The 27,736-nt window shown below is 42.5% G+C and overlaps 1 protein-coding gene across 5 annotated transcripts in view; it reads left to right on the forward strand.

The window, feature by feature from the left end:
- The window catches only part of SRGAP2 (SLIT-ROBO Rho GTPase activating protein 2), a 113,767-nt gene that overhangs the window by 42,256 nt on the left and 43,775 nt on the right, over positions 1-27,736 (forward strand). For all 5 annotated transcript variants that reach the window (XM_062594769.1, XM_062594770.1, XM_062594772.1 and 2 more), the window contains exons 4-7: positions 8,418-8,580; positions 22,890-22,952; positions 26,363-26,578; positions 27,355-27,483. In XM_062594769.1, the coding sequence (XP_062450753.1) occupies positions 8,418-8,580; positions 22,890-22,952; positions 26,363-26,578; positions 27,355-27,483 (571 nt within the window). The remainder of the gene's footprint in view (positions 1-8,417; positions 8,581-22,889; positions 22,953-26,362; positions 26,579-27,354; positions 27,484-27,736) is intronic.

The raw sequence follows: 27,736 nt of genomic DNA on the forward strand, positions 1-27,736 counted from the left end.
GACAGAGTTGGCATGAAGAAGAAAAATAACCCCAACTGCAAGGCTGCTCAGTCTGTGGACTGTATTTGTCACAGCTGTGAAATACAGTTGTAAAGCTATCTGTCCTGGGTAGCTCCACATATAACTCGTTTGGTTGTTTAGGTCTGCTGGCTTTAACAGAAATGCATCAAAATTCCACATGGATAAGTAAGGAAGCCATTTTGCAAGCTTAGTGTCCTGCCTGGATCGTGCAGAGAGCCAGCAGGGTGAAGGCTACTGAAGGTTGGTAGGACCAGAGCTTGACTGGACCTGTTCAGACTTGGGAAGGATCCAAACACTTTGTCATTTCAGATACTGAATCCTGCAGTCATCTCTGGTCCTTGTATAAATACTGTGGGAGTTTGGATTGAAGGTCATCTATAATGAAGTAGCAGTAGATACTACCCCTCTTTAACAGTGCCCAAGAATATGACCCTCAAAGCAAAGCAGTGGGCTTCTGCAGCCACGTCGGCCGATTTCCCATTCTCTTGTTTAACTCTTCAATGTGCTGGAAATTCCTAGGCTGGAGAGTGTTGGAAAACATAACACAGGGACATGAATCATACAAAACAGTAAGGCAGAGGCTATTTCATCATCAGCATTTTTTTTACATGTTTTAGCAGACTAGATTCTGCTGTTCGAGGATCATTTTGTTTGCTTAAATGGTTCTAAACCAACATTCCCCCTCCAGTGAGAAGGGAATTCAGAGCCTCCTGAATTTAGGTTGCAATCCTAACATACTGTGTTTGTATGTAGTGATTTACAATGTGACTAAATTATTTTTTGCTATGCGAGAGAGAGTTTTTTTGAGCTCTACTAATTTAGAGGGGAAAAAATAAAACTGAGGAAGGATCCTGGCTATTCCATTAGGCAGGATGTTTACATACCCTCTGGTGTTTCACTATCAGTTAATAACTGATAACATGATACTGTTTCTTAACTGTTCAAATGAGTGATTTTTAGATAACTGTGAATTCAAATTATAATTGCCCATCCCAAGCACTGCTCTGTCTGAATAGTGAGGAGTAACTTGCCTGGTATCCTTTTTTGTAGATACTGAAGCTGTAATCTAATCTGGAATCCCCTAAAAGACTATTTGAGCAAAACTAACCATCAAATCTCTCCTCCTAAGGAGACTGGTATTACACGACTTGGAGAGATGTGCTCAGGCTGGTGGCTACTCTGTAATTGCGTGGCTCTAACCTATAAATACACAGTAATAGCACGTTCTTTTGATAACATCGTAATTATATTGGAAGGTACCATGTTATTTGGTGACTGCTTACCATGTCTCTTGCAGTTTTTAGATCTCATAATGCACTGTCAAGGAGGAAATTTGTCAGGCAGTAACTCTGTAATTTGCATGTACTTTCATACTCAAGAGCTACTATGTAATTGCCGAGTTACTCCAAATGTGTTCATTTTAGGGAATGCTGTCAAGGTTAAGAGGCTTCAGCTTGACCCTTGAAATTAAATTGTATAGCTTTCTCCAGCAGGCATATCCAAGCTGGTTTAAAAGCAAGCACTTGAAGGACAGAGTAGCATGAGGTGCAGCCTTGCGGTGGGTTTGTAACAAATGCATTGCATGGGCTTTACTTTTGTATGATGTGGCCACTTCCCAGGGTGAGCTGGTGGCTGCATTTTCCATATGGTTTGAAGCCTAGGTGTTGGGTCTTTACAGCAAAGTGTGTAGAGCTCATGAGGAACTTGAAGGGTGCTTGTGCATTGCACAGTTTCAAGCTAGTTTCACCAGAACATCTTAAAATGATTTACAGAGGTAGGTGTATGTTATTCTCATTTAATATCTTCGAAGAGGGGGAACAGATTGTTTTATCCAAGGTGACATATGAGCTGATGACAGTTGGATATAACCCAGGTTTGACTTGCTTTTAACTACTATACTATGGCTGTTAGACCAGCTCACTTTGTGTTTGTCTTTTAAAAATGGATTTTGAATTAGAACAGACTATTAAAGAGAGCTTTTGCATAAAATACATGGTTAGTAAGGCTTTTTCAGTTCTCTTTGATAAATATCCTCATACAAGATGCAAGAACGAGGGCCGGCGGAGTGGGGTGCATTTCATAGCCCAGTTCTTGCAGCTTCTGTTGTAACAAGAGCTTGTTGGTCAAAAGTTTAGCATAGTCCTTACACTGTAAAAATCTGATAGATTTAAGGCCTTGTGCACAGCAGTTAAACTGGAGCATCCCTTTTGACAGGTATCGGTCTCGCATCTCAGCTCTGGGAGGTTCTCGAAGGCAGCACTGCTGAGCAGGGATGTAGTAGGAAAGACTGGCTGCAGTGAAACTTCTCCATCTAAAAACCTTTATCTCCTGAATTCAGATCTATTTCATGTGATTTTTGCTCTAAAGGCATTTGCCATCTCAAATAGTTAACAATATAGATACCATTGTAAATCCTGAGTAACTTCTTTAAAGGGAGGAATTAAAAAAATAACAATGAGAGGATGAGGCTATTTTAAGGCCATATTTTAAATCAGAATAATCTGTGGAAGCAGGATAGCGAGTAGTAATTGTCAGCTGGAAAGCAGAATGTCCAGGATATCCCAGCATGAAATTCAGATGGCTTTCTGGCAGCCTGTGCCTTGAAGTAGAAGATGCAGAGTAAGTCTGGCAACCTTCAGGCTGAGCACTTGTAAACAACAGATGTTCATAACTAGAATCTTTTGGAGGAGAAGGGCAGGGAGCAGCATGTATGTCAATGCTTGCAATTCGCAGAATTTACACTTAGCACTGAGCAATGTCAGTGAGACTTTAAGGGGAAGCCAAACATTGATTTGAATCAGTAGCATGTAGAGAAACTCAATTATAATTTTCTCAAACTTGAAATGATCTATTTAAAGGAGAGATGATACAGGCTGTGGGGGAAGTATTAATATCAATTAATTTGGATCAGATGGACTTCAGTTACATGTGGGGTTTGGAAGGAAGTGTAGGAGGGAGATGATTCCAAAAAAAAAAAAAAAAAAGGCTACTCTGACCTGTAATTCTTTTTGATGGAATTGGGTTTGAGCCCTTTATTCTGAGTCTTTCAAATACCAATGTTTGCAGGATTTTGAAGCAGTCAACATAGCAGGAATATACCACCAGTCAACATTTATTTAAAACCCCACGTAGGGTCTTGATGGTGTTTTTCACCGTATCATTGATCCTGGTGGTGTACTGTGTTGGTTCATATGATTATACTCTTATAGAGCAGGTTGTAGAAGACAAAATTCAAACAAATCTGAAAAGCTATGTATAGAAACAACTACGGCTCCAAACCTTTCTACCTTTCTGCCTATTTCTAGCCCTGATGCTTTGCAAGGTGCACTTGCAGTTACAGCGGTCTGAAAATAAGGTTAGTTCTTTTCATCTCTCCCTTCAGCTCCAGTCTGGTTCAATAGATGGTTCAGGTGAGCTGGTAACAAGGCCAGGACTGCCATAAAGCTCCATGGCTTGCTGCTGAGACGCGAAAGGCAGTAGGTGCTACAGCGACGCTGCAATTAGAGTGGGAAAAGGATGAGAGAGCCTGAAGTCCCCAGGTCCTGGTTGCTATTTCAGGATGTGCCGGGTTTAGATACGGTTGTTGCATGCCGTAGGGCAACAGATCCCAAATATTTTGGGAGGAGGGGAGCTGGAACTGGAAACTTCATTTTTGTGCGTATGTGGCAGATGGAAGCAGATCTGATAACTCCTGGTTTCTTCAAGCTGTCTGCCAGTGCGAGCGGTGGAGCTTGCAATATTGAGCCTGTGCTTTCGTCATTGCTCCGGCTTGAGTCTGGGACAGAGCAGCCCTTCGGACGCGTTTGTTTCTCGGGAGCATTGCAAATATTTCCTACTTAGTGTTCGATACGCTAGACCATTGCATAAGCGTGTGGAGGATGCTGACTGAGAACGGCCTGAGCAGTGGGCCTTAAAGCCTGACATTTTTCCAAAGAGGTGTTGTCTCCCTGGTTTCCTCCCTTGGAAGCATTTAATGTTTGTTGTGGGAGAAAAGTATTGTTAGTGGTACTAAGTTACAAGCTTTTTTTCTGTATATGCTTGAAATCATATTGCTACTGCTATTGTGAGAGCTTTGTCAGTGTTGTTTTTGTTAGAAACTTCAGGAAAATAAGGCTAATGTGGGTAGTTTATTGATGTCTTCTGATCTGCATGGGGTCTCGCACGAGGGAGCCGTAATGGCTGATGTGCAGAAACCGAGTTTAAAAGCTTCTGGTTACTGCTTTGTGTTAAATCCTTAAGACTGCTATTTGCTCAATACTGGAGCATGTTAATGTCCACCAATTTTATTTTAAGGTGGTTTTTCTGTTGTTGGCCTGAATAAGGTTACCTTGCAGTACACAGCTGAGGTGTCCCTGGTCTTTGTCCCTCCCTGCCGCTCGCGGTGAAGCGGATGCCGCTCTGCGTGTCTGCGAGTTCCTTGTATGAATGAGTAATTTAATTAAGTTTCAGATACTTGGGCTCAATCTTCTCTTCTGATCTTTTGAGACCAACTTACACCTTTGAAGTGGAAGTTGCACAGGACTCTATCAAGATAACACTCTAAAACCCACAGAGCTTCATTCTTTGTGGTTCCTCAAAAATCTGTGCACAACTTCCTCTTCCTGCTCCCAGGCACCCCCGACTGCTGTGCTCTGGTGTAATTTAGGCTAACCTAAATAAACGCTCCGGATTCACTGTCATTGCACAATCTTTAAACTTGCAGGAATCATGCTTGAAATAAAGTGGATGTTGGCATCTGCTTCCTCCCCCTCCCGTGGGTAAGATTGAGTCGGAGGTGACCCTTGTTCTGGACGTGGATTACCACAACTTTGGGAAAGTTCATCCGCGGGTCCCAAAGCTTTGGGTTGATCTCATGAATCTTAATCATCAAAAGGAGAATACTGATTTTGGCCATTCTGTAGAATATAGACTATGGAAGCTGAACTCGCTTGTGATGATAAACTGGGATCACTGTTGCACTACTTTTTGCTTTTTGATCCTCTGTCTGTAGTGACAAGAAATTGGAAGCAGAGTATATTTGTTAGCTCCTTGGAGAATTGAAATTGTTAATGAAAATGGCAATTTACTTCTCTACCATCTGCTTGTGGTTATGATTGAAACTGGTCTGTTGTAAACAGTTGTATAACTTCTGCTCTGTGTTGTGAAAACTGTTGCTGTGTTCTACCCCAGAAAAAAATGCATTTTTAGAGGTGGCTTAACAATTAATGCATGTGTGGTTTAAAGGCTATTTGGAAGTTTTGAAACAAGTAGCTGCCCCCTTTTCCTATTTGCTTCTGAGCAGCTTGTCTTCAGGACTACCTTCACCATCTTTTTGCTGAGAAAATTCTCACTGACAAATAGGGGGAGATTTTTCTTTCATTTCTTTCTTGCTGTAAAAAGCTTGCATTGAACTATTAAACCTGTTAAAACAGTCCATCTTGCTTTTGTACCAGGCACTAAAGGGGTTAGTGAAACCAGCAGAATGTAAAAAATTAAAGAAATGTAAAAGAAAAATTTTTAGGAGCACCGAGCTGTGGTTGCAGGAGGCTGAGATGAGGGTTCAGCGCTGGTGCCCAGACCGAGAGGTGACAGTCCTGGGCGCAAATTAGAATCATGTGGGGCTGGGGATTATTTTTTTCCTGCAAGATGGCCTTTCATGTTTAACCACATGGAGTGTGTCAACAAGCTATCTGGCGCCATTAGACACTAGCAATTTTACTCACCATACTTTTCATGGGCTCTTGGTATTTGTGCTATGTGCTGCCTTAGAATAGCTCTGGGCGTTGTGGTACAGCAGCTTGGACAGCTGGGAATTGCCCGGTTAACTATTGCATCTCTTCTGCGTTCCACTTGGTGCTTTGGGTTGGGGTAGTGTATTTTTGTTTGTTTTCTGGAGAGCAAGGCACATTAACCATGCTGCACTCTGGTCTCCTGCATGTGTTCTTGTTTGCAGTTACAACCCCTCGTCCTTGTGGCTAGCAGCTCTTGCAAACAAGTTGGAGCAAGGCTGGGAAGGTGTGGGAATAGCAGGCATCCAAGGAATAGCCAGGTGCTGTTAGCGGAATAGATAGCATAACTTATGGGCCAGTATTGGCCCATACAGAGAGCAGTAAGCCCCCTGTCATTGGAGGTTACTCTTACGATTTTCCAGAAGGTATAGAATTGATCACTTGTCCCTGTATTCCTAATGTTTTTGAAAATACAGTGCAGGATGGAAACTGCAATGGGAGATACTAGGGTCAGAATAGCTTTGGGTTGGCATTTTGTGCAGCTGAATGGCAGAAGGACGCGGTGAGTTAGCAGCTGCACGCTGCTGGGCTGCTCCTGGCCGTTTCCTGGGGGTCTGCGGTCGCGCTAGTCCTATGAAAACAGGCAGGGGCTAAATAGTAAAGCAGCAACAGGCTGCTTAGGATTTTGAGACAGGTTTTCTAATACCTAGAGTTAGAATAAGAGTAAGCAGGGTCCTAGCTTCTCTTCCACCATTTAATTCCCAACATTTTTACAGTAGTTGCTTCCTTTTCATTTACTGTAGCTCCTCCAGCGTTTGGAGGGCAGGTACTAATCCAATGTATAAAGCACTTCGGTATCTTGGGGGGAAAGGAGCAAACCAACCAGACTTCAACATTTCTTAACACTGCCCCTTATAAACCTTTATTTTCAACCAATTGTCATACAGTCTGGTTTAGTTTGCTTCCTGTCTCCTCTCTGAAACATGGTTTGTCTGTTGGTCCAGATGGAGGCTCTTGTTCCAGGAAAGCTGACAGCATGTATGACTTGGACCAGTGCTGCTACTTGGAAGCACTCTTTCTAATTCCCTTTCTCTTCCTCTTTTTTTCTCCTCCTCGCTGCTTTTTGTTAGGAGAAAGATGGATTTTGTTTCTTATTTCACCTAAATTAAAAAAATGTATATATTAGTTTGTGGTAGAAGCTTTTATCTCAGGTTTCAGCAGAAGTCAGAATATGCAACACTGATGCATGCATATGCCTTTAGAGGACTGGCCGCGCTGTGGTCGGTGGTGGTAGGTCCAAGAGGCACAAATTTCTGTTAGCAAAGTCTTGCAGTTTCCAGCTAGCTCTCTTGCCTGCTAACAAAACAGGCAGCATGCTGCAAGCACTGGCTGCAGGAGTGCTGGGGGCAAGCGCTTGGTTTATATGACTTAACATCTGGCAGTTTCAACCTTGCACCATTCTGCATTTTGATCATTCTTTCTGTTTTTGCCTGTGTCAGCAGTATCTGCAGTACACGACATAAGACTACAAAGGCAAATATTATCTCTAAATAAAATCTCTACCCTCTCACATTTTACTTTCTTTTTTTTTCCTCTATTCAAAACACGAAGAGGACCAAAAGCCTAGAATCTCTATTCCGCCCCCTCCCACTATATACACACTGCAAACCTTGAAGTAGTCCAGATCACAAGCAGCAGTCATTTCCTGTGCTTTTTTTTTTTAAAGGAAAAGAAACAGAATGTAAAAATCAGCTGTTTTGAAACTATTCTTTTTTTTCCTCTCTTTAAATTATCCATATTGCACTGCAGATGCAGCCACTGATGCCATGAGAAGGGCAGTGAAAGTGTACTGTGGTTTAATTCTCCATATTTTAGTAATGTCAGGCACTTCTTGCAGCAGAGTTTACTGTCCTTTTAGTGTAGGATGTTTCCTTTTTCTATGGAAATTACACCCATTTCTTTTAAGGGGAAAAGTCTGGGACAATCTTGTGCAATAATCAAGATGGGCTTTGACTTTCCACCAGAGACTGGAGTTACTCTTTTCTAAATAAATGTATTTGTGCTTAAAACAGAAAAGGTGTAATAGCCCTTTTGGACTGTATGCGCAGGAGGAATCAGCCATAATTGAGAAAAGCCTGAAGATGAGAGCATAAAGCTTTTTCTGTGAATGTTGCTTTCTCTTCTGCTCAGGCTAGACTTAGGTTTCTTGCACGTAATTGCTTTCATGCATGAGACATCACATTTTGTTTCCCCTGCAGATGCTATTTAACTAACTGGATGCTTGAAATCGTTTTATCGCGGTTAAGTTGCAAATATCTGAGCCAGCGCTGTGCAACCCTGTGTCAGAAATGGAGCTACCGCTCTCCGTCAGGCGCTGCAGTTCAGGCACAAACTCTGCATTTGAGAGGAGGAAGTTAGGGCCCGTGTTTGGCACTAGCTCCCACTTGTTGCAGCCTGACCTACCCGTGGGGACCGCAGAACGTGGCCGTGGGCAGTCAAGGACCTATTTTCTGTATGTACTGTCACCTTTTTAAAGCCTTTTTCCGCTCTCGTGTCCCTCAGCGGGTCCATATCTGCGGTAGCTATGTTTCTGGTGTTTATAGATGCAGAACTTGGTTAACAGATTCATTTTGTCTGCTTCAGGTGAAGTCCTATCCAATTCTTGTTTCTATTTTGCGTCCCCTGTAGGAAGGATCAGAATGTGCTCTCACCAGTCAATTGCTGGAATCTCCTGTTAAATCAAGTGAAGCGGGAGAGCAGGGATCACACCACCCTAAGTGATATCTATCTCAACAACATCATCCCGCGCTTTGTCCAGGTCAGCGAAGATTCTGGGCGCCTGTTCAAGAAGGTAACCGAGCGCGACGCTGCATGTCTTTCTGTTTGGCCCTGCCAAAATACGAGGGTTTAGATGCAACTTCTGGTGGATCAGTTTATTGTTATCTGTTCCTAACGCATGCTTTTTCCTCATTGTGGGTAACTGTGCTTGACTTACCTTAGCTACTTTCTGTAATTATTTTCTTGTTTTAGGATTGTAGGATTTTCCTGAAAGTAACCAGCTGAGATTCAGTGGTTAAATTCAGGCCATATTTGCACCTCTTAACCTACTTAGCGTTGACAATTTTTGTATGTATTTTGAAACTTTTGTTGAATAAATGGAAACTGCACAAGTTTTCAATCCTGAATATAATCGAGACCTCTCCAAAGCAAAAAATTTTGTCAGCAGTGGAGGAGGAATTACTATTAAAAAAAAAAAAAAAAAAAAAAAAAAAAAAAAAAAAAAAAGTGTTCCTACCATGCAAAATGATAAAGGAATGATACATGTCTTCTGGAGAAAAGAAAAAAAATGCAGCTAAGGTGTCTTTTATTAGTGTTTTTTTTTCCCTCCCCCTTTCTCTCCCTTCCTCTCTTGATTACATGGGATGGGGAAGGGGGGAGGAGGCTAGGCAGTGTGGGGGAGTTTTTTTTTTTTTTTTAATCTTTTTCTAGCTGAAGAAACATGATATTGGAAGCTTTGAAAAAACTCCTGCTGAATGGTAACACCTCCTGTCTCTTTAGAGATTTGTCTATGGTTGTAACATCTGCTAGCTAACATGTTAAAAACGTTGCGGTTCTGACTCTGAGAGCAATTCCTCTTCTCCTACTCCCTTTCAGTATTTAAGATTTTGGAGAGAGTTATTTCTGCTATAGTAATGTTGGAAGAAAGGGGTTGCAAAATGAGTGGGGCTTTCTGAACAATACTTATGGGGGCATTCAGCCTAAATACTGAGAGAGAGATGGGTGAGGAACTGTTTTGATAAAAATTTCCTAGCAGGCTTTCTTCCCTGTCTTTTTGCCTTCGGTGTCTCAGTAGTGACTGTATTAAAGACCAGTCGTGTGCATACTTTGTGTGACTTTTTAAAATGAAAATCTGTTTAGGAGCAGTCTTGACAGTAACTGGAGGTCCCGTTGGCTTTTCACTCTAGTCTTGACAGTGTCTCAAGGAAAAAGTGTTCAGATACGTTCAACATCTCTGTGTTGCTTTAGCTGGTAAAGAGAGTCTGTATCATGCAGCTGGGTTAGACTGTTACAAAATGAACAGTGGCCAGGATTTATTTGCCCTTTTACAGCAGCTTTTTGGGTTTGCTGGCAACTGATGTATATGCTAGAATTAAAATAAGTGCAAGAATATTGTTGTGTTCCTTGCCATCACAATACATATTTCTTGAGTATTGTTTGGATAGCAATGGAAATGGAGTATGGAAAAATGTTAAAGGGTTGCATTCTGTTTCTCTCTCCTCCCCCTCCCCCCCCCTTTTTTTTTTTGGTTTGGTTTCATTTTGTTTCATTTTGAGACATTTTTGAAGTAGAGGAGGAACCTTCTCTTTTTCAAGCAAAATCACAGAAAGGCCTTTTTGACCTTTTGAAACTTTCTGGTAATTACATTACAGTTGATTAGATACTTACATGGGCTTATTGAAGGCAGTTACTCTTCAATTCCCCTAATCCTTTCAGTGGATAAGTGATCTCTCCACTGAATTTCAACAAGGGCCATGCTTGAGCGAGGTGGCTGAGGAAGGCTTCAGCAGGGAAGTCCGTGGAAAGGGGCAGTATTGCTCTTTGGCTGAGCACACTAGCATCTTCGTTTTCAGTCCCTTGTGTAAGGACGCTCTTACCCTGTTTGATTTCATTTTGAGCAGTAGGGCTTTAGTCAGAAGCAAAAACCAAGCAAACATAAAACCCCTTCTGACGGAATGGAAACTCCATATTAATTTGTGCGAACAAGAGGCACTTGTTGCTCAGCTGCAGCTACCTGTTGTCCCTCTGTACCCGTGTACCAGACTGGCCCAAGGCCAAAGCAGGTATTAGCTTCCAATTCCACTTAGGCTGGGTGGGTGAAAACAAAAATTGCATCCTGTCTTATCTAAAGCCACACAGTTGAATAAGATAGCAACAGATAAATGGAGAAATTTGGCTGAACTTGGATCTAGTTTTTCTACTAGAATCCTTCACCTTCTTGAGCCACAACGAGATATAAACGGCTACAAAAGCTGCTATGGGCTAGAATACAAACGTGTGTTATGTGTTTACACAAAATATTGCAGAACAGGTTTATATTCCCGTGTTTTTAAAAAAGTTCTGGTTTTACAAAGCTCCTATTTAGCACGTTTGTAGCAGTCCCTATATTCCAAGAGCAGCACAGACCAAGTCCAGAACGCCTCGGGGCTGCATGGTGCCTTTTGCTAGATACAAAAACCAGGACAAGCAGGTGAAGCGCCCTACCCAGAGTTATTCAGCAAGTCATTGGCAAATCCAGGGTTTTTGAGAAAGCTTCTTAATTGGAGTGTTGCCTGCGGCCTCCCGGAGCTGTCGGTACGCAGCGTATCGGTGTAAAGGCATCACTGCCGGTAGTTCGTGGTCCTGCGGTGGTTGCCAAGCAGCTTGTCGATGCATATTTCTGAAGGGGAAGTGCACTAAATGGCAGCTCACAAGCTAATATTTCCAGTTCGTTAAGAGGCAGTGATCTGTAGATATTGCAAAGGAATAATAAGATGACTCAACAGCCTGCGTGGGCATGGCAGGTATTTTTGGGGACACAAACACCTTTAACTACAGGTCAGGAAGCAGCTAGCCTGAACAAGACTTCATAGCCACATTGATTAGAGGGTCCAAATGAACCCTGGTCCTTCCTTTCCCTGACAGTAAGCCTGCAAATTTTATTTTATATAACAAGGAATATAAATCTGATTTTTATAACCTCCTGTGGAAAAGTTGCCCAGTTATATGTGGAAATACACACCTGTGATTTGAAAAGCTGAGAAAAAATGACTTTAAAACTTCTGCTTTGGAAAAAAAATCTTCAAAAAAAATCAATTTTGCTACACACGTCTCTGGTTTACTACAAGTTCTGTAGTAACTTACTGGCAGGGCCTGCTGCCTGAACTGTAAATAGTGCTAAGGAATATGGGGAGGAAAGTGATGCTGTGCTCCACGCTCGCTGCGGGTAGTTGAATCCAGAGGTAAAACCTGGAGGGATAAGATCGAGCCCTGTGGTGGGAGTCTTGAGGCCAAGGCGGACTCTCTTGCGCTGCCGGCTGGCTGCTCTGAAGGGTGAAGGCGTTATAGGCAGGGTGCAGCAGTGCTAACAGTCAAGCTCTAACATGTTTTTCTTAAAATCAATGAACTTGAGAAATCCCAGTGGTTATGCCTGCACTGCATACCAGCTTTTGGGTGGCTTGTGTTTTCAGTCCTCGGTGTTTGCATTTGCAGCGTGCTAGGAAGACCGTATGGTCTGGCATTGTCGAATTAAGCTTTTCCGTCTGTGTTTTACGATGAAGAGGTCCCTTTTCGGGGCTGTGTTATGATGTGAAGGGTCTTATTTGTTTGAGTATTAGATGGAAGTTTGCCAGCCACTTCAAAGGTATCTTTGCTGATAAGAGAAGCTGTGTGCGCTGCCAAAGCCAACAAGCAAGCGGTGTCAGATGTGCGGTGCATCACCAGCGTTTCTTCCTGGCTGCCGGATTTGTTTACTTCCTTATTAAGGTCTCCCTGTAAAATGCTTAAGTGCCTGAGAATGAGGGTGGTGGTGTATCGTGTTTGCCCTGAGCATGGTTTTATAACTTGGAAACAAATAGATCAAGAAAGGGGCGACTTTTGTCCCCCTTCTGTGCTGCAGCAATAGGTGAAATGAGAAACTCTGAGAGTTTCAAGCCAGGAGCTGGTTGGAATTACGCCTGTGCAAGCAGGTGCAGGGCCGCTCTTCCAGGTAGTGCTCTTGAAAGCGATCTCGCTTTCACCTTTCTGCGTCGGGAAGCCATGCGTAGCAGCTAGCCGGACCTTGGAGGCCGCCCTCCATTTTTAGCGGTAAAAAATAAAACAAAACTGCTGACCGCCCGGTGCCGCCCGTGCCGGAAGCAGGCGCGGCGCCGCCTCGCCTTCGCTGGGGCGCTGGCCCGCAGGCCCGCTTGCGGGCGGCCCAGCGTGCCGAGTGAAGCGGATCGTGGAGGGGCGAAACGATAGCTTAGATCTTTGGTTTCCAGCTACCTAACTCACCTAACCGAGGTATTTGGACGCTGTGCTCCTTCCCAGCGTTTCGTTTTGGTTTTGCTCGGGAAACGCACCTCAAGTAAAAGGCCACGGTAATAAAGGACGTGATGCTGCGACACTTAGTCTTGCAGACACGTCCCACTGGCATCGGTGGCCGTCGGGGCTGCCTCGGCCTCACTGGTGCTGCTGGCTGTTACCAGAGACTTGGAAAATAAACGGGGAAATAACTGCTCTCTGGAGAAAATAAAGCCAAGGGGAAACTGGTAGAGTTGTCCCCGTCCTGGTAACAAGTTGCTGCACCTTGGGAAGGGGGGAATATCACCTTAGCGCCCTGCGGTTAGCGATGCAGCCGTGTGTTTCGTGCGAGGCCGAGGTCTGAAGCCCGTGCGCAGGCAGCTTTCCTGCTGCGAGCCCTCCCGCCCGCGGCCCGGCGCCTTGCTTTGATGTCAGCTTCCCTTCCCGCGCGGCCGTCTCCCGCTTCCTCTGCCCGCTTCTGTAGAGCGCGCTCCTTTGATTTCTTCCTCCTTATCCTCCTCAAGCATGGCCTTTTTACCTATATATTTATAAATCCCTATCCCCTTGTCACCGTGTCGTTCTAACGCGCCCTTGATTTCTCTGCGTGCTTCGTGTTTCTGGTGCGCCGATCGGTTCTCCTTGCCTACAGATATCTCTCTTTTTGCTGGCATCCCTGGGTATTATTTATATGTGTGTAGCCTTTTGAAAAGAAGTCTTTTTAATTTGATATCTTTAATCACTCTTTCTCTGTTGTCTCTTTAAGATTTCCCGAGAAGCAGACTGATGGATTTTGTTTGGATTTAAGGAAAATATATATACTTCTTAAAAACACGGCTATGGGAGCCTTACTCGCTTCATGTACTTTCTGAACAAACTGACTTTTTTCAACTTGACAGATCTTTACATAAGAAAACTGTGAAGTATTTGAAATCGAATAGCTCTTTCTTTGTGCCGTAATTTCTTCATGCCCTGGTGGCTTTTTTGGTACGCTAGTGCCAGCTTTTATCTGCCGCTTCTTAATTGTTTCCATTCTGTTGTCCTCACGGGAGAGAGAGCTTCCCCAGAGCGTCTGCTCAGCCACCTCGCTGCGCTCCTTAGAAATTGCTTTGCCATAAAGACCTTTAAAATCTGAGCGGCGTAACTGCTGTCCTCAGCTAGCTGACACTGTTCTTGCATTTTTTTTTTTTTTCTTGAACCTGGAGTTGAATTCACCTTGTTTCCCAGGTAGGTTGTCAGGCCCCTGCAGAGGTCCCTTTGGAGCTGCTGGGGGCTGCGTGTGCGGTTGGTGGTCCCCAAAAGGTAGGGTTATTCCGCCCGAGTGGCGGTCCCTGTCCGGTGTCAGGGAAGGTGGCCATGAGCCGCCTCGTGGGGCTGGCCCCGGGGCAGAGCATGGTGGCTCTGGGCAGCTCTTCTTGCTGTTGTGCCCACCTCTCGTGCGATGTTGGGCCGTGGCATTTAAAACATTCATCATCTTCTCTTATTCCATTTATAAGTTCTGGCTGCTTCTAGCAGTGCTAACGGGGAGGCTTGTTTGAGATGCTCTACCTATGGTCTTCTCACGTTTTGAATCTCATGAGTGGATGTGTCTTTTCAGCCTAGAGGAGTGTGGGTATTTGCAGGGGCTTGCCCTACAGATTTTGCTTCCAGAGCATGGCATTCCTTGCTTTACGCTAGTGTATCAAATTCAATAATGATATTTAAGCAAAGAAACCCTAGAAGAAGGGATGAAAAAACCCAAAACTGTCAATTTTGAATTTGCTTCCTGTTTAATGCCTTTGATCATGAAAAAAAATTCTTTACTAGTATACTGCACAGTGTTTGATGTGAAATGAAGAAGCCATGATGAGTTGGTTAAAAGCCTGCAGTAATCAAGGAAGAAGAATTATTAATTCTCTTAAGGGGTCCTTACTGAAGATGACCTACATTACAGCTGCAGTATGTCTCATTTGCTGCATTGGTACTAGAATAGGAACAATTTTAAAGCACAGCATACATGGAAAAGCTAGACGCGTAAAGGAAGCACACTGGCCAAGATGCTAGGTGTTTGTTTAAACTATATTTTTTTCCCCAGAAGAGCATAAGCAGGCAAATACACAAATGGCATAAATAAAACTCTGATGCCAACATAGAGTTGGGAGGCGTCTGCTCCGTGTCTGCTCTTCTGCTTGCATTCTTAGCCTGGAGCCTTCCTCCGCCTCCCTGCAGGCTTTCCGGGTGTGTTAATTGCTCTGAGGAAAGTGAGAGGAATTTGTGTTATCTATTAGCAGCAAAGAGGATCTGGTTTAGTGTCAAATGAAAAAAAGCAGAGGAGGAATGTTCCTGCACAAATTCTCGTAGGAATCGTCTGTTGGTGAGCAGTTCCTCTAAGGAGCTAGTAATGTTGAGTTCGTACTGTTAAAGCACATAGAGGCCTGCTGTGAAATGATCAATTCTGATTTTTCGTTGGTGAAATTAAATCTCTCCGTTCTCTTTTTAGAACAAATGCAATGAGGGAAGGACGAGGGAGAGACACAACTTGTGTGCTGTTACTGTCTCCGTTAGCAATACATATCCGCTTTGGGGTTAGAGGTTTGATCCCTGCGCCTGTAATTGGAGCGGATGGTTGCTGGTACGCTCTCAGCCGTTTGTAGCAGGTCCCATATAGAGCTGTGATCAGGGCCTGTTGCCCTGCGTGATGTGCTGAATACTGAAGGCTGCAGTTAAATTTAATTCTGCTTCCTATGTTACGAGTTGAAGATGTCACTTCTGCGTATAGATTGGGAAGGGAACACGCTGCATTTCACCGTTTTTAACATGTGAAAGTTGCCCACTGTTGTTGCATTGCATTGCATTGCTTATTTTCAGTCATGCTTTTGCTCTCCTTCATAAGAGCGATACGCCTCCCTTTATTTTGCCTCTGAACTCAGAGCAGCTGGGGACGTAGTAACAGCCCTCCTTGAACTCCCAGCCATTCGCCTTGCTCATCCCTCAGGCCAGGCCTTTCCTGGCCATTTGAGAAAGGATATTGATGGAAGCAGGTAGCACAGAGCGGTCATGCAGTGCATGGAAAGCCTGAGCAGAATCACAGACCTTACATCCAGTGTTTTACAAGACTTCAGGGCCTACTAGTGGGTCTCGCTGAAGCCCATTTCACATGCCGCTTGCTCAATAGGTGAGAACGTGGCTGGCTTCACCGTAAAAATGAGGTCTTTCAGCCATAAAATTGCTTGATTTGCTGGGATTGAGTGCCTGAAGCCCAAGACTCAATAGCACCAGCACAAAAGACAACAAAAAAATGAGAAAAAGGGGATGGAGGTTACTTGGAAGTGGCTCTTTCACCCTGGAGTACAGGAGGCAGTGATGTGACATGGTTTTATGTAGGAATAGCTTTTTCAGAGTGCCACGTTTTTGCTGTGTGGGGAAAATTCCTTCTTACTAACACAGTGATGAAATGGAATTTAACAAATTGCTAGTGAAATCGGTGGAGAAAGTTAGATACTACAGCAGTAATTTAAATATGACTGAAAAATGCATAATGGTTCATTGTACTAGAAACCAATGGTCTGACTGTCCCACAAATATGCATGTATATTGCATCACATTATAGACTTTATTTTGCTATGTTTGCTTTAAATTCTGGAGGATTTGATGCTATAGAAGAAATCTGCAAAGAATTTCTGTTCTTTACGGCTGTGTGATAGTTTCTGACCACTTTCTCTGTAAAAACTGTGGGAGAAAGTTCCATAAAACTTGCCTAGGCTTTGCAGAATAGGGATTGCATCAAAAAAAAAATGGAGGGGGATTGGGTCGATGATGATGATAGAGTACTTCTGTATACTGAATCTGATCATTTGTTTGGATTAGACCATGAAGATGAAGAACCAAGTCTATTACTGCATGCAAATGAATTTATTTAAGGCAAGCCTATAAAATACACATAAGTTATCTGGAGTCTACTTATGTCTAAGCTTAAATACAATTTTCTAATCAAAGTACTACATCATGTTTGAACTTGGAAAACTTTGCCTAGCAAGGATTCTCTTTAACAGACTTCTTAACAGTTCTGTAATTTCCATTTTGACAATATTTAGGGTTCAGGAATAAAAAAGGATCTTACATTTCTGCAGATTTCATCACTGCTTTCAGCAAGGACACAATCAACTTGCATCTCCACTGTCACTGTTAATTTAAAAGAGAAAAATCAAATGTTTACTTCCTACCTATGAATATTTATTTATTCCATTTATACTCTTTAATAAGACCATTCCTCTGTATCTTCTTTTGAAGAATCACTTTCAAATCATCAGACTTGGATTCTAGTCTCAGCCTTATCACTGACTTGCGTAATTTCAGGCAATGTAGATAAAATATTTTATCTTGTATTTTACGCATTCACCCATCAATAGTTTCTGAGCACTTCCTTGCTGCTGATGAATTTACACAGAAAGCATCTAGTGAACCTCACGGTATGTTTGTTTTGAAGCCATACCATCTTTCTATCCGATTTGGAGTGATGTTGCTGAGGCTTGAAATCTGGGGCATAATGTTGACAGCATTCCTTAGTTCTCATATTTATTATTCCCCCTAAATATTTTGAAGCTGAAGTCGTTAATGTTCACTGGAATGCGGAACAGCCGAGCAAGTACTGCAGTAGGTCCCAAAAACATCTTGATTAAATTAGAGGGGAGGTGGAGGGGAGGCGAGCTGGAACAAAGCACGCGTTGAGAAGCTGGCGCAGCATCCTGAGAATTTATGTGCCGGTTAAGGGTGGTGGCAACCTACAGCTCTGCACATGGTTCGTATGCCCTCCGTTGTAACAAAAGGGTACGTGTGCACGCGTGAGCGTGCATGTGTATGCCTGCATTGCACACGCTTAGGACAGCTGCCTTTGCTTTCTTGTTTTGGGGTGTAGAAGAGGCTTTCAAGGGGGACAGCTTGCAAGAAAAAACCCTATTTGCAAGTAAACAGTCCTGGACAACAGTTGCTCTTCTCACTGTTCTGAAATAATTCTGGGGTGCTGTTGATAAGTTTTCCTGATTTGCGAAGGGGAAGTGTGCGTATATCGCTGCCGCAAGGGCATATCTTTGCCGCAGCATGAGTGGGTGTCGTGCTGGCGCACTGCTCTCCCCAGTCCCCACCCCTGGTGTACCGTAGTCACCATACGGTGCCGTCTTCCAAGAAGAGTCAATGATGCACGCCAAAGCAGGTAACCTCCGGATCAAGAAGGCAAGTGTTGCAGCTGTGATGAGATAAGGAGGAGGCAAGGTTTGTGGGGACAGGTAGTATCTTCCAGCCTCTTCTTCCACCCTCTGTATTTATTATTTGAGCTAATCGATTAAGCTGTTAGAGGCATAAGCCCTTCCTCAGGCTTTTTAGGGGATATACAGATATATTCCAGTTATGGTTACGACTAGGCAGAGATAGAATTTTAAAATTTTGTTTTGTTTTTATTTATTGCTCTTTCAGAGCTCTGCTTCAGCTCAGAGGTGACGCTGTAAGGGATTAGCCTTTCCAGCTGATGAAGGGATCTCTGTGTTCTCGCTGCAGTCCTGTCTGAATCAGGTTTCTACCTGTGTAGAATTGATACTTGGAGATCTTTGCAACTGCAAAGACTGCATTGCTGTTTTTCTTTAGAAAGTGTTTTATTCATAAATCCGCAACATATTCTAGCAGGGTTTTGAAATCTCTTATGCCTTTATGCCTTTGAAATCTCTTGTATCTCTTATACCAGATGAGCAGCCTCTAATCTGGTTGCAATTCATACTTTTCAGGACCTCAGAAAGATTCTCTGTGCATCAGATCTCCCATCCTTTAAAACACTCGAACTTTTTTTTCCTTTTTTTTTTTTTTTTTTTTCTTTGCTAAAGCTTAAGGCATTTTCTTTTGACTTTGCTACTTCCTACAGTGTATTTTTCACTTGCTAGGTGCAGCTAGTTCAACATTTTTTTTTTCTTCTAAATCTCTTTTGAAATCTATATTGGGGAGCAGCATTAAATTAAGCGTGCATTGCTTAGTTCTAGAAATGACACTTGTTTTCAGTGGCACCTATGATCTATCTTACCTTTGTCTTAATGTACCTTTTTTCTGGTCCAGCAATCTGGCAGCTTCTGTCTGTATTTGTTTGGGAACACGAGGAATTGTGTGTTTTGACAGTTTGCTGTTTACATTTTTTCTTTTCTTCTTCAACCTGAATGTGCATCTGAATATGCATTAAAGTATGCATTTTAATCTGTCTCTGCATAATTGATGCTTCAGCAGTTTGTACAATGAATGAGCGATTTTATGCGAGAAGTAAACAAATAGGCTGGAAAGAGCTGGGTGAAGGGAGAGCGATTGCTCTGGTCCGGGCAGTTCAAGCAGCAAGGAGGCACGCTGCTGAAAAGCTCTTTCTGAGTGAGAAGTTCAGTGCTCAGGGCATTTAAAACAGATCCAGCTAGCCAGCTTCATGAATCATCTCTGATGTCAGATTCAGAAAATCGTTGTGGCTCGTATCACCGCAGCGATGAGCGGCGGCTTCGGCTCCCTTCTGCCTTCGGAGAAGGGAGAAACACAGAAACTGTTACTGCAAAATACCTCTGAGACTGGGAATCATGAGCCTATTTTCAGAGCTTGTTTCTGAAGCTTATTTTTTCAGTAGCACATCTGGCTCCCTGGGGAACAGGCTTGAGTCTGTGAAATCTGCCTGACGCGGCAGGCAGCGTGCGGCCGAACCTGCAGGTTAGCAGCGAGGCGCTGCTGCCTTCCTAGCGAGCGAATGAATGAAACGTTGAAAGTGGATAAGGTTGCTCTTGTTGCACGTGGCACTAGGTACGTTCACACTTGCTAATTAGTGGGAAGATGCGGGGAAAGCGTCCTTTGCATCTGGAGAGCGTGGCAGTTGCTTGGGGTTTTTGGCTTGCTTTTGAGGAGGCAGCAAGGGCGGATGGTGCCGAGTCCCCGGCCTGTGCGGCAGGAGCGACCGGGGGATTCAAGGACAGGCTTTACCCCCTTCGCTGGCCAGAGCTGTTCGTGATTCAGCCTCTTCTACCAAGCCGAGAGAAACATTTTGTCTGCTAACGAACAAAGGCAGCTCTGTTTTATACTTCTCGTCCCCTTCCCCCCGTTTTGGTGTACAGCTAACAGGATTGACTCAAAGACCTCTTCCTTCTGTAGGGGCTGCGCTGTGTTTCATGTGATAAATAATTGTCCATTATCCTTAATTTTGAGGAGGTTGGGGGAGATTTTTCCCCCTTCCGTTGTGTTTTTGCCTGGTGTGTGGCTTCATGAACAATTATTGGTGCATCTCTTCCTCTCTTCCCGTCCCCTCCCCTCCTTTTTTCACCTTAAAGGATATATTGTATAGCACTGAGCCCAGAAGCCCTGGTCTTTGATGAAATGTGCCAATCTTGGCTGCTTGCTGCAAGGCAGCGATCGTTTACCAGCTCTGTGTCAGCACTGCTTTGAGTTTTTCCAGAATTTCAGAATGATTATCCAGCGCGATAATGCGTGCCATAGGGAACGGGGTTACAGCAGTAAGTTAAAATCGTTTCCGCAGCCTGTTCAAATAAACAGGATAACAGTTGAGACATCTCTTCTTGGAGTCTGTAACAGCAAAGGAAAGAAACATCTGTTTGGGTCTAATTATAACTTTATTGGCTTTAATCTCCGAAGTACTGTAGGCTAAAAGATGTAAATTTTATTACAAGTAGAGTTTTTTCTTGATCACTTACACTTCTGCTACAGAAAAAGAGGATTTGTTAAGGTTTGTAGCAAAGCAGTAGGTGCACAGCGGTGCTGCTCCACGCCAGATGGAGAAGGCACAGGAGGAGCTGTGACTGTTCGCTGCTTTGCAAGGAGTGCCATTAAACGCTTGCTGACTCTGCTTCTTGGTGTTTCTGCATTTCTCAAATTTTCTCATGGAAGCTCTTCAGAATATGAATCAGTTTTAGCATGAAATCCTGTCTCTAATCAGGTGAAGATTAATAGTACCGTTGAACTTGCTAGGTAAGGAAGCTGCTTTCCCCTCCTTTGCATACAAGTGTTGTTGCATGCAGAAATGTCTCTTCAAAGAAGGCTTTGCATACAGAAGTGTCGCCCTGTGGCAGTTACGGATGTGACTTTGACATTCAGGTAGTCTTCAACAGAAAAACGTACTTATCCATTTCTTATTTCTGTATTTAACTAAAGCCAAATGTTTGCCTCTTTATACCCCAGTTCTGTCCAAAAGCAATGCAGAAATGTGGGCTGCCTGTCACCTAGCAGGGATTTTAATAAGTAAATATATTTTTAAAAATCTGGCACTTGACTGCAGGCTAGTCTGGGTTACAGCCGATTTTGACAACCAATCGTGTCTATCTGCTATTAATCCTTATTTTTTCTTCATTCTGCTATTTCTTAGAGGGAAACAAGTTCATGAGTCATATAGCCTTGGGTTTAACTAGGCAGCTCACTAATGCAAGTGTCCCCTGGGAGAGAGTGATTTGTGTGATATGGTTAAATTGCATTGTAGTCTTTGTAGTTTAAAAATAGCTGATTGCTTTGTCTGTTGAGGTAAATCCCCTATCTGAATTTATAATCTGAATGGAGCTGGGAAGAACTGACTGCTGAATGAATGCATGTAAATCCCTGTCAGAGTAATTCTTTTTTTAATTTTGAAGTGGAGGTTCTTTTTGCAGCTATGGTGATCAAATAGATGAGCAAAAGACATTTGCAAAAAGATGTTATAGATTGTAGCAGGTTACTGTTGTGTAGAGGCGCAGAGGGAAGAAGTGAACTTTTGGACATAAATCTCATGGACAACCAAAGGAGAGGTCTGAAAGCACGTAATTTTTGTTTAGCAGTGAGTTACTTTACCATGTAAACCTTAAAAAAGAAAGAAAAAAAAAGTTGACATTAACACTGCACTCAAATAAACCAAGGGCTTTGTATAGTGTTTCAAATACTGTCAGCAATGGTCCAAGCATATCTCCTTCAGTAACAGACAGAGAGAACCACTTAGGAGCACATCTCCTTACATGTAGATCTTTCTAGGGTTGTTCTTCAGGCTTGTCTTTAACAAACCCTGTTGCTTCTGCAAGCCATTTTCATTTTGGTATGCAGACAAAAGAGTGACTATCACCTTAGCAAATTAGCGGAATGGATTTAATATTTTTTCTACTCTGGGCATGAGGCTTGTGAAGCAAGAGCTGGCAGATGCTGCAGTATGGTTTCCCCCCTTGTTGCATCTCTTTAGGCTCGAACGCTTGCAGGAGCCCGGTTGAGCAACCTTATTTTGTAAGGCATCAGTGTTAGGGGGTGGCACTGGCAACCCGTGCTATGTTTGTGGCTCTGGGACAAGGAATAAGGATAGGAGAGACAGGAAGGTGGTACCAAAGGGCTGAGAGAGAGATGTAAGGTCAAGCACTACAGCATGGAGACGTGAGCGTAAAGGAGGAGGAGATGTCCATCACCACAGCCTGCAGAGTCTGGTTTTGTCAAGAACCTGCCTTACTTGATTTTTGACTTCTGCAGACTGAAAGCGTTTACTTTCCTCTCTACCTGTCTTTGAGAAGGGTGGGATAAAATGCAGTGTAATGGCACTTACACTGGCACAATTATATTTATTTGCTATGCTATGGAGCAAAACCTTTGGTGGAATACAGCCTTCGTTATACACCTGCCTTTTGGCAGCAGCATCGCTGAGCCTTTGTCACTTAGATTATACGTCAGGAAAATGGAAGTGTTGCCTGTTGTGTTGTGATACAGTGGTGAATAAAGGACTATCACAACTGTTGTCCGTCTTATCCTGATTTCTTCAGCTTTCGTATTCTACTGTGTGCCAAACTGTCATAGTAGGACACTGAGTTAAGATCACTAAGTACCAGATCAGAAAATCTATTTACTTCTAGACTTGTAATGATGAAAATCTCATGTTCAGTGGAAATTTTCCTGTCTCCATGCTCCTAAGGCCTGCTTGTCTGTGTACGTAGACCATTTGAGTTTATTAATACCATTTATGCAATTTGACTGTAAGTGGCTGTTGGCTGAGCAGTTATTGGATTTGCTAGCATAAATAATAGTGCTTAATTAAGTCTAGATTATTTGTAAATGTGGAGCATGCTCACTTCCTTCACCTCTTTCCCGTCTTCTCCAATTAACTTTCATTTCTCTATTTGGTTGCAGAGTAAGGAAGTGGGACTGCAGCTCCAGGAAGACTTGATGAAGGTCCTGAATGAACTCTATACGGTAAATCAAACTGAGTTTTTGGCATCTTTTCAGACAGAAGGAAGAAGTGTTTGACTTCTTCCAGCCTCCTGTTACAGCAGAGACTAAGCACTAAGATTGATAAATGTCTGCAGTCCTTGTGATTTGAGGCAATTTGTGTCTACCAGTCTATACAGTTACCATAAATCTCATTTTTCACTCCATCTTTATATTCTGTTTCAACTTTGTAAGTGTTGGCTTCACTTCTCAAATATCTCAAGTTAACACATACCTTTTACTGGCTGCAGTTTTTCTTTTTTAAAAAAAAAAAAAAGGGGGGGGGTGGGAAGAAGAAAAAAAGATGTTTAGAATTAATTCCAAATTCACTAAAAGATTTCAGTCAGGTTACTGCATGCTTCAATCAGATAAGCATAGTGGATTTGTGTGGTCCGCTTCTGGAAGTGAGCATACAAAAGAAAGCATGCAGCTTCGGTGGGGAGGAAAAACCCACTGGGTTTATTTTTTTCCTCCACTCTTCCAGCAAAACAGTTCCCTTTAGAGTAATAGCCTTCCATCTGTGCTTTTTGCTACTCAGTATATCCATTGGAGACACCAAGAAAGAGACATTGCCTCGGGAAAGAGAAGGAATGTGTTCGTTAAAGTTCATGGGCTGCTTGGGGATTTTTCTTCTCACATAAATGAATGGAAAAGCCTGCTGTTTGATTAAATTTTTTCCTTCAGCAGCTGTTAGTGAATTGGTTCTGTCCTAAAAGCAGAATGTTCGCATGGTTTTCCGTGGCTTTGTTGCTCAAAATGGCTTTTCTTTCTTCCTTCTTTAATGATGCATTGAGTCATTGCATTGAGGTAAAAGTTCTCTCTTTCGTTCCTTGAAGAAGATGATCCGGAGATATGTCTGAAGTCTGGACATACCAACCTTGTGATGAAAATTAGGTATTGAGAACAATACTAGAGCATTAGAGAGGTTTCCCTGAAATTTTCTATGTCAACAGAAGATACAGAAGGAAATTGTTACATTAGAGCATTGAAACCAAATGTTCAGACTAATCTATTAGAAAAAGAAGGGGGGAATCGCAAGAGTAGGAAAAGAGAATTCATCATGCTCCAGTGTTCTTGCTGCTGCAATAGCTGAAGTGGGGTTTTCAGTACTCTCCTCCAGACTCAAGCTGCTGCGTGACACTGGGCATCAGTTTGCCCTCATGACTCAGAAAATGGCATTTTAGGCGGTTAGATTGTTAATCCAGTTTATGATTTCCCCTCTTTTTCTGCATGATGGTGTGTAGTTTTAATGAATGTTGCCTGTGGGAAAAGACACTGTGCTGCTTGACAGCACTGGTGAGTGTGACTGGGAAGTAGCAGTATGGTGGAAGCTGGGGCACTGTGAAGCTGAACTGGGATGTGATGTACCCCCACTGCAGTTGTCAGCACTGCTTTGTTTTACAATAGTATAAGCAAGCTGCATTTTTTTTTTTTCCTGGAAAGTCAGAGAAATAAGTTTGGAAAGGAAGGTGGCTCATTAGGTTTGCCTACTGTAGAAATGTTTTGGTTTTTTCCGAGGGTGCAGTCTGTTTCAGCAATGTTTCTTTTTTTCTTTAATTTTTGAGTAAAGGATTGACAGTATTTGTTTCCACGGTAGATGGACCTCCATGAAAATGGACACTGTTTTTAGTTTCCCTACCTAGATAAAATAGAGGGGATTTTCCCCATGAGCCTTTTGTCCTGAATTGTCTCATTCAGCTGAAGTCCTTGACTTTGCTGTTGACCTCAGCAGGCACTAGTGAGTCAACAGTAACCTCACTGCCAAACATGGAGCAGGCGGTGTTTGTGGTTGCCAGTGTGGCATTTGTCAGCAGGGTGAAGTCATTAAAATTGTGATTTTTTTTCTGCTTCTCTTGCTTTCTGCCAGCTCTACTTTCGATGATAGAGGAAGAGAAACTACTTTACCTCTGTTATTATAAATACCTGCTTTATAGTCTAAGCAGATGCAGTAGCTGGAAGTGTATGTGTAAATTATTCAAAAAGTCTCTATTTAATACTGGCTACATTCATGTACTCTCATGTTTAAATACAGCTTCCCTTTATATCTGAGAACCTCTGCTGATCACTGTATGAGGAGAGAACATACCTCCTGCTTAAGTAAAATTATGTTACGGTTCAAACTGAGATGAAATAGGTATAAATGGATTTGCATGTTAGATCAATTGATTTGCAAGTGAGATCTTTATTAAAGGTGGAACTACACTATCGAGGTGTCTTTATGCAATTGTGCATTTATTGACCTCCATCAAAATTACGTTATAAATGCTAACTTTAGTGTCCAGGTACATGAACTGACTTGTCTTCTCATTGTGAATAGAAAAGCCAGTTTAGGTATGATGCCATTTGGGGCTTTTGTTCTGTTTTCTTGAAACTAAATGTGAATGTCCAATGAAATAAATTAAAGCTTTTTGTTTGTGTGCCTTTTGGGATAATATTTATCTACATTTATTAACAGATATGTGCTATAGTCCATGTAGCATAAATTCCTGCTTTCCTTGAGCCTCTGAAAGAGCCATGCTCTTTTATTGCTATTTTTGTTATATGAGGTGAACAGAAATGCTTTTCATGTCAAATTCAATTAAACAAATTGAATATGAGTTACTTCTGCAGCTGTTATGCAAATCAATAGTTTGATCAAATAGTTGCTTGAGACTTGGAAATTTAAATGACTGATTCATCTAGATGTAAGACGGAAGGATATCCCTTCTGAAATCCTACCTGCTGATGAAAAGCTATCATTTTTCCAACTTTGGAAATAATGTTCTCTGAATAATGAGAAGGCAACATATAATTGCTATATTTTTAGTTTTTTGATTCCTCCATTGGAGTGTACAGAAGGCATGTGCCAAAATTAAACAAAGAAGCAGCTGCAAAATAATCTACTTTGATTTCAAATTCATTTTGAGAGCCACATTTTCATTTGTGCATCTTCTGGCAGGCTTTTGGGATGTGATGTCTCTGTGGATATTTTGCCAGTTTAGATATTTCTGACTCTCAGCAAGCAAATGGATCTGACTTGTTGGATCTGTCCAACATGTCCAAATGACTTTGTTTACTTAGTATGATACCTTGCATTTAATACAAATGTGATGAACAGCTATTGTGAAATAGTTACGTTAAAGAAACTTAAAAATCTGGGGGGAATGTGTTGACCAAATGCAAATAATGTCTGTGTGCTGTAGCACGTGACTTCTTTCTTAGAGTTTTTTCTTCCTCTTTCCTAACTTCTGAGCTTTGCAGGTGTATGTATAACTGTTCTACTCTGAGATTTGGTCATGCAGGTGATAAAGTGTAAGGCAAAGTTTCTGCATGCCTGGCTTGCTGGTAAGGTAAAACTATTTCCTCCTCAGCAAATGGAACTGTTATGCTCTATGACTGTTGTGTATCTTCCGCAGGTTATGAAAACATACCATATGTACAATGCTGACAGCATTAGTGCTCAGAGCAAGTTGAAAGAGGCAGAGAAGCAGGAAGAAAAGCAGATTGGAAAATCAGTGAAACAAGAGGACAAGCAAACGCCACGTTCCCCCGACTCAACTTCCAATGTCAAGTTTGAAGAAAAGCATGTTCGACGAAGCTCTGTCAAGAAAATAGAGAAAATGAAGGAGAAGGTACTGCATGGCATTGCTGTGCTTGTGTAGAATGCCTGAGAAGGAGACAGGAGACCTTTGCAGTAGTTCAGCACAGGAACTACTGAGCACTTCTCTCCTTGATGTGGGCTTGATATACAGCACTTGGACTTGAGCTCGGAGTGACCAAGCAAGAGGCAGGCCTGGCAGCACAAAGAAATACACATTTGGGACCACCTCAGAAAAAAATCAGGGCAAGTTTTAGATAAGGAAGCGGTAAATTTGAATCTAGGGCCAGCAGAAACAGATGAGTTAAGGGCAGAGCTGGTGCTGACTTGGACTTTGGACTTAGGAATTACATGGTCATGTTTAGCTTTGGGGCTTACTAGCATAACTGGGCTAAGATTTGTACAGTGAGCTAGGTTGGAATTGTGCAAGTTTCAGTGGCAGGCAGTGCTTAGAGTTTCAGTTATTGCTGAAGGTGTGGAGGTTAACTGAAATTGCATTTTATTTATGTAATGTATATTTATACAATCTCATAAATCTGTCTTATTTCTTCATTCTTCTCTTACTCTTTACCAACACTATAGTTGTTTTCAGAGAGGACTGAAGCTGTGTAATGCAGTAATGCTTAAGCACTTTTACGTAATTTATCTAAGCTTTAAGCCTTTGAATCTTGATGAAACTAGAATCCAACTGAACTAAACAAATTATATGAGCAGAGTAAGAATTGTTCAGAATACAGCTTAGTGTTACTAAGAATGCTGCTACTCTACAGTTCTTTCTAAAATAAATTCTGTCTTTGGTTTCTCTTTCAGCGCCAAGCTAAGTACACAGAAAATAGACTGAAGGCTATTAAGGCAAGAAACGAGTATCTGCTGGCTCTGGAAGCCACCAATGCATCTGTATTCAAGTATTACATTCATGACCTGTCTGATCTCATTGATGTAAGTTCTGCTGCTTGAGTGACTGCAGTGAATATCATGCCATTAACCCTCACGTGTGCCTCTCCACCGTGTTATGTACCAGCACAACCAGCAACATCCTCAACAACAGACTGATCGTCTTTGATGGGCAGTTCAGGCAGTAACAATTGGCATGATGATCAGCCATTAAGCTGTTAAGTGAGCTTTTCTTAGCTGGCTTAGTCTGTTACAGGAATAGATGTTTGCATGATAAACCTGGCATTGAGACTTGTAA

This window comes from Rhea pennata, chromosome 25 (assembly GCF_028389875.1).
Source record: "Rhea pennata isolate bPtePen1 chromosome 25, bPtePen1.pri, whole genome shotgun sequence".
Lineage (NCBI taxonomy): Eukaryota > Metazoa > Chordata > Aves > Rheiformes > Rheidae > Rhea > Rhea pennata.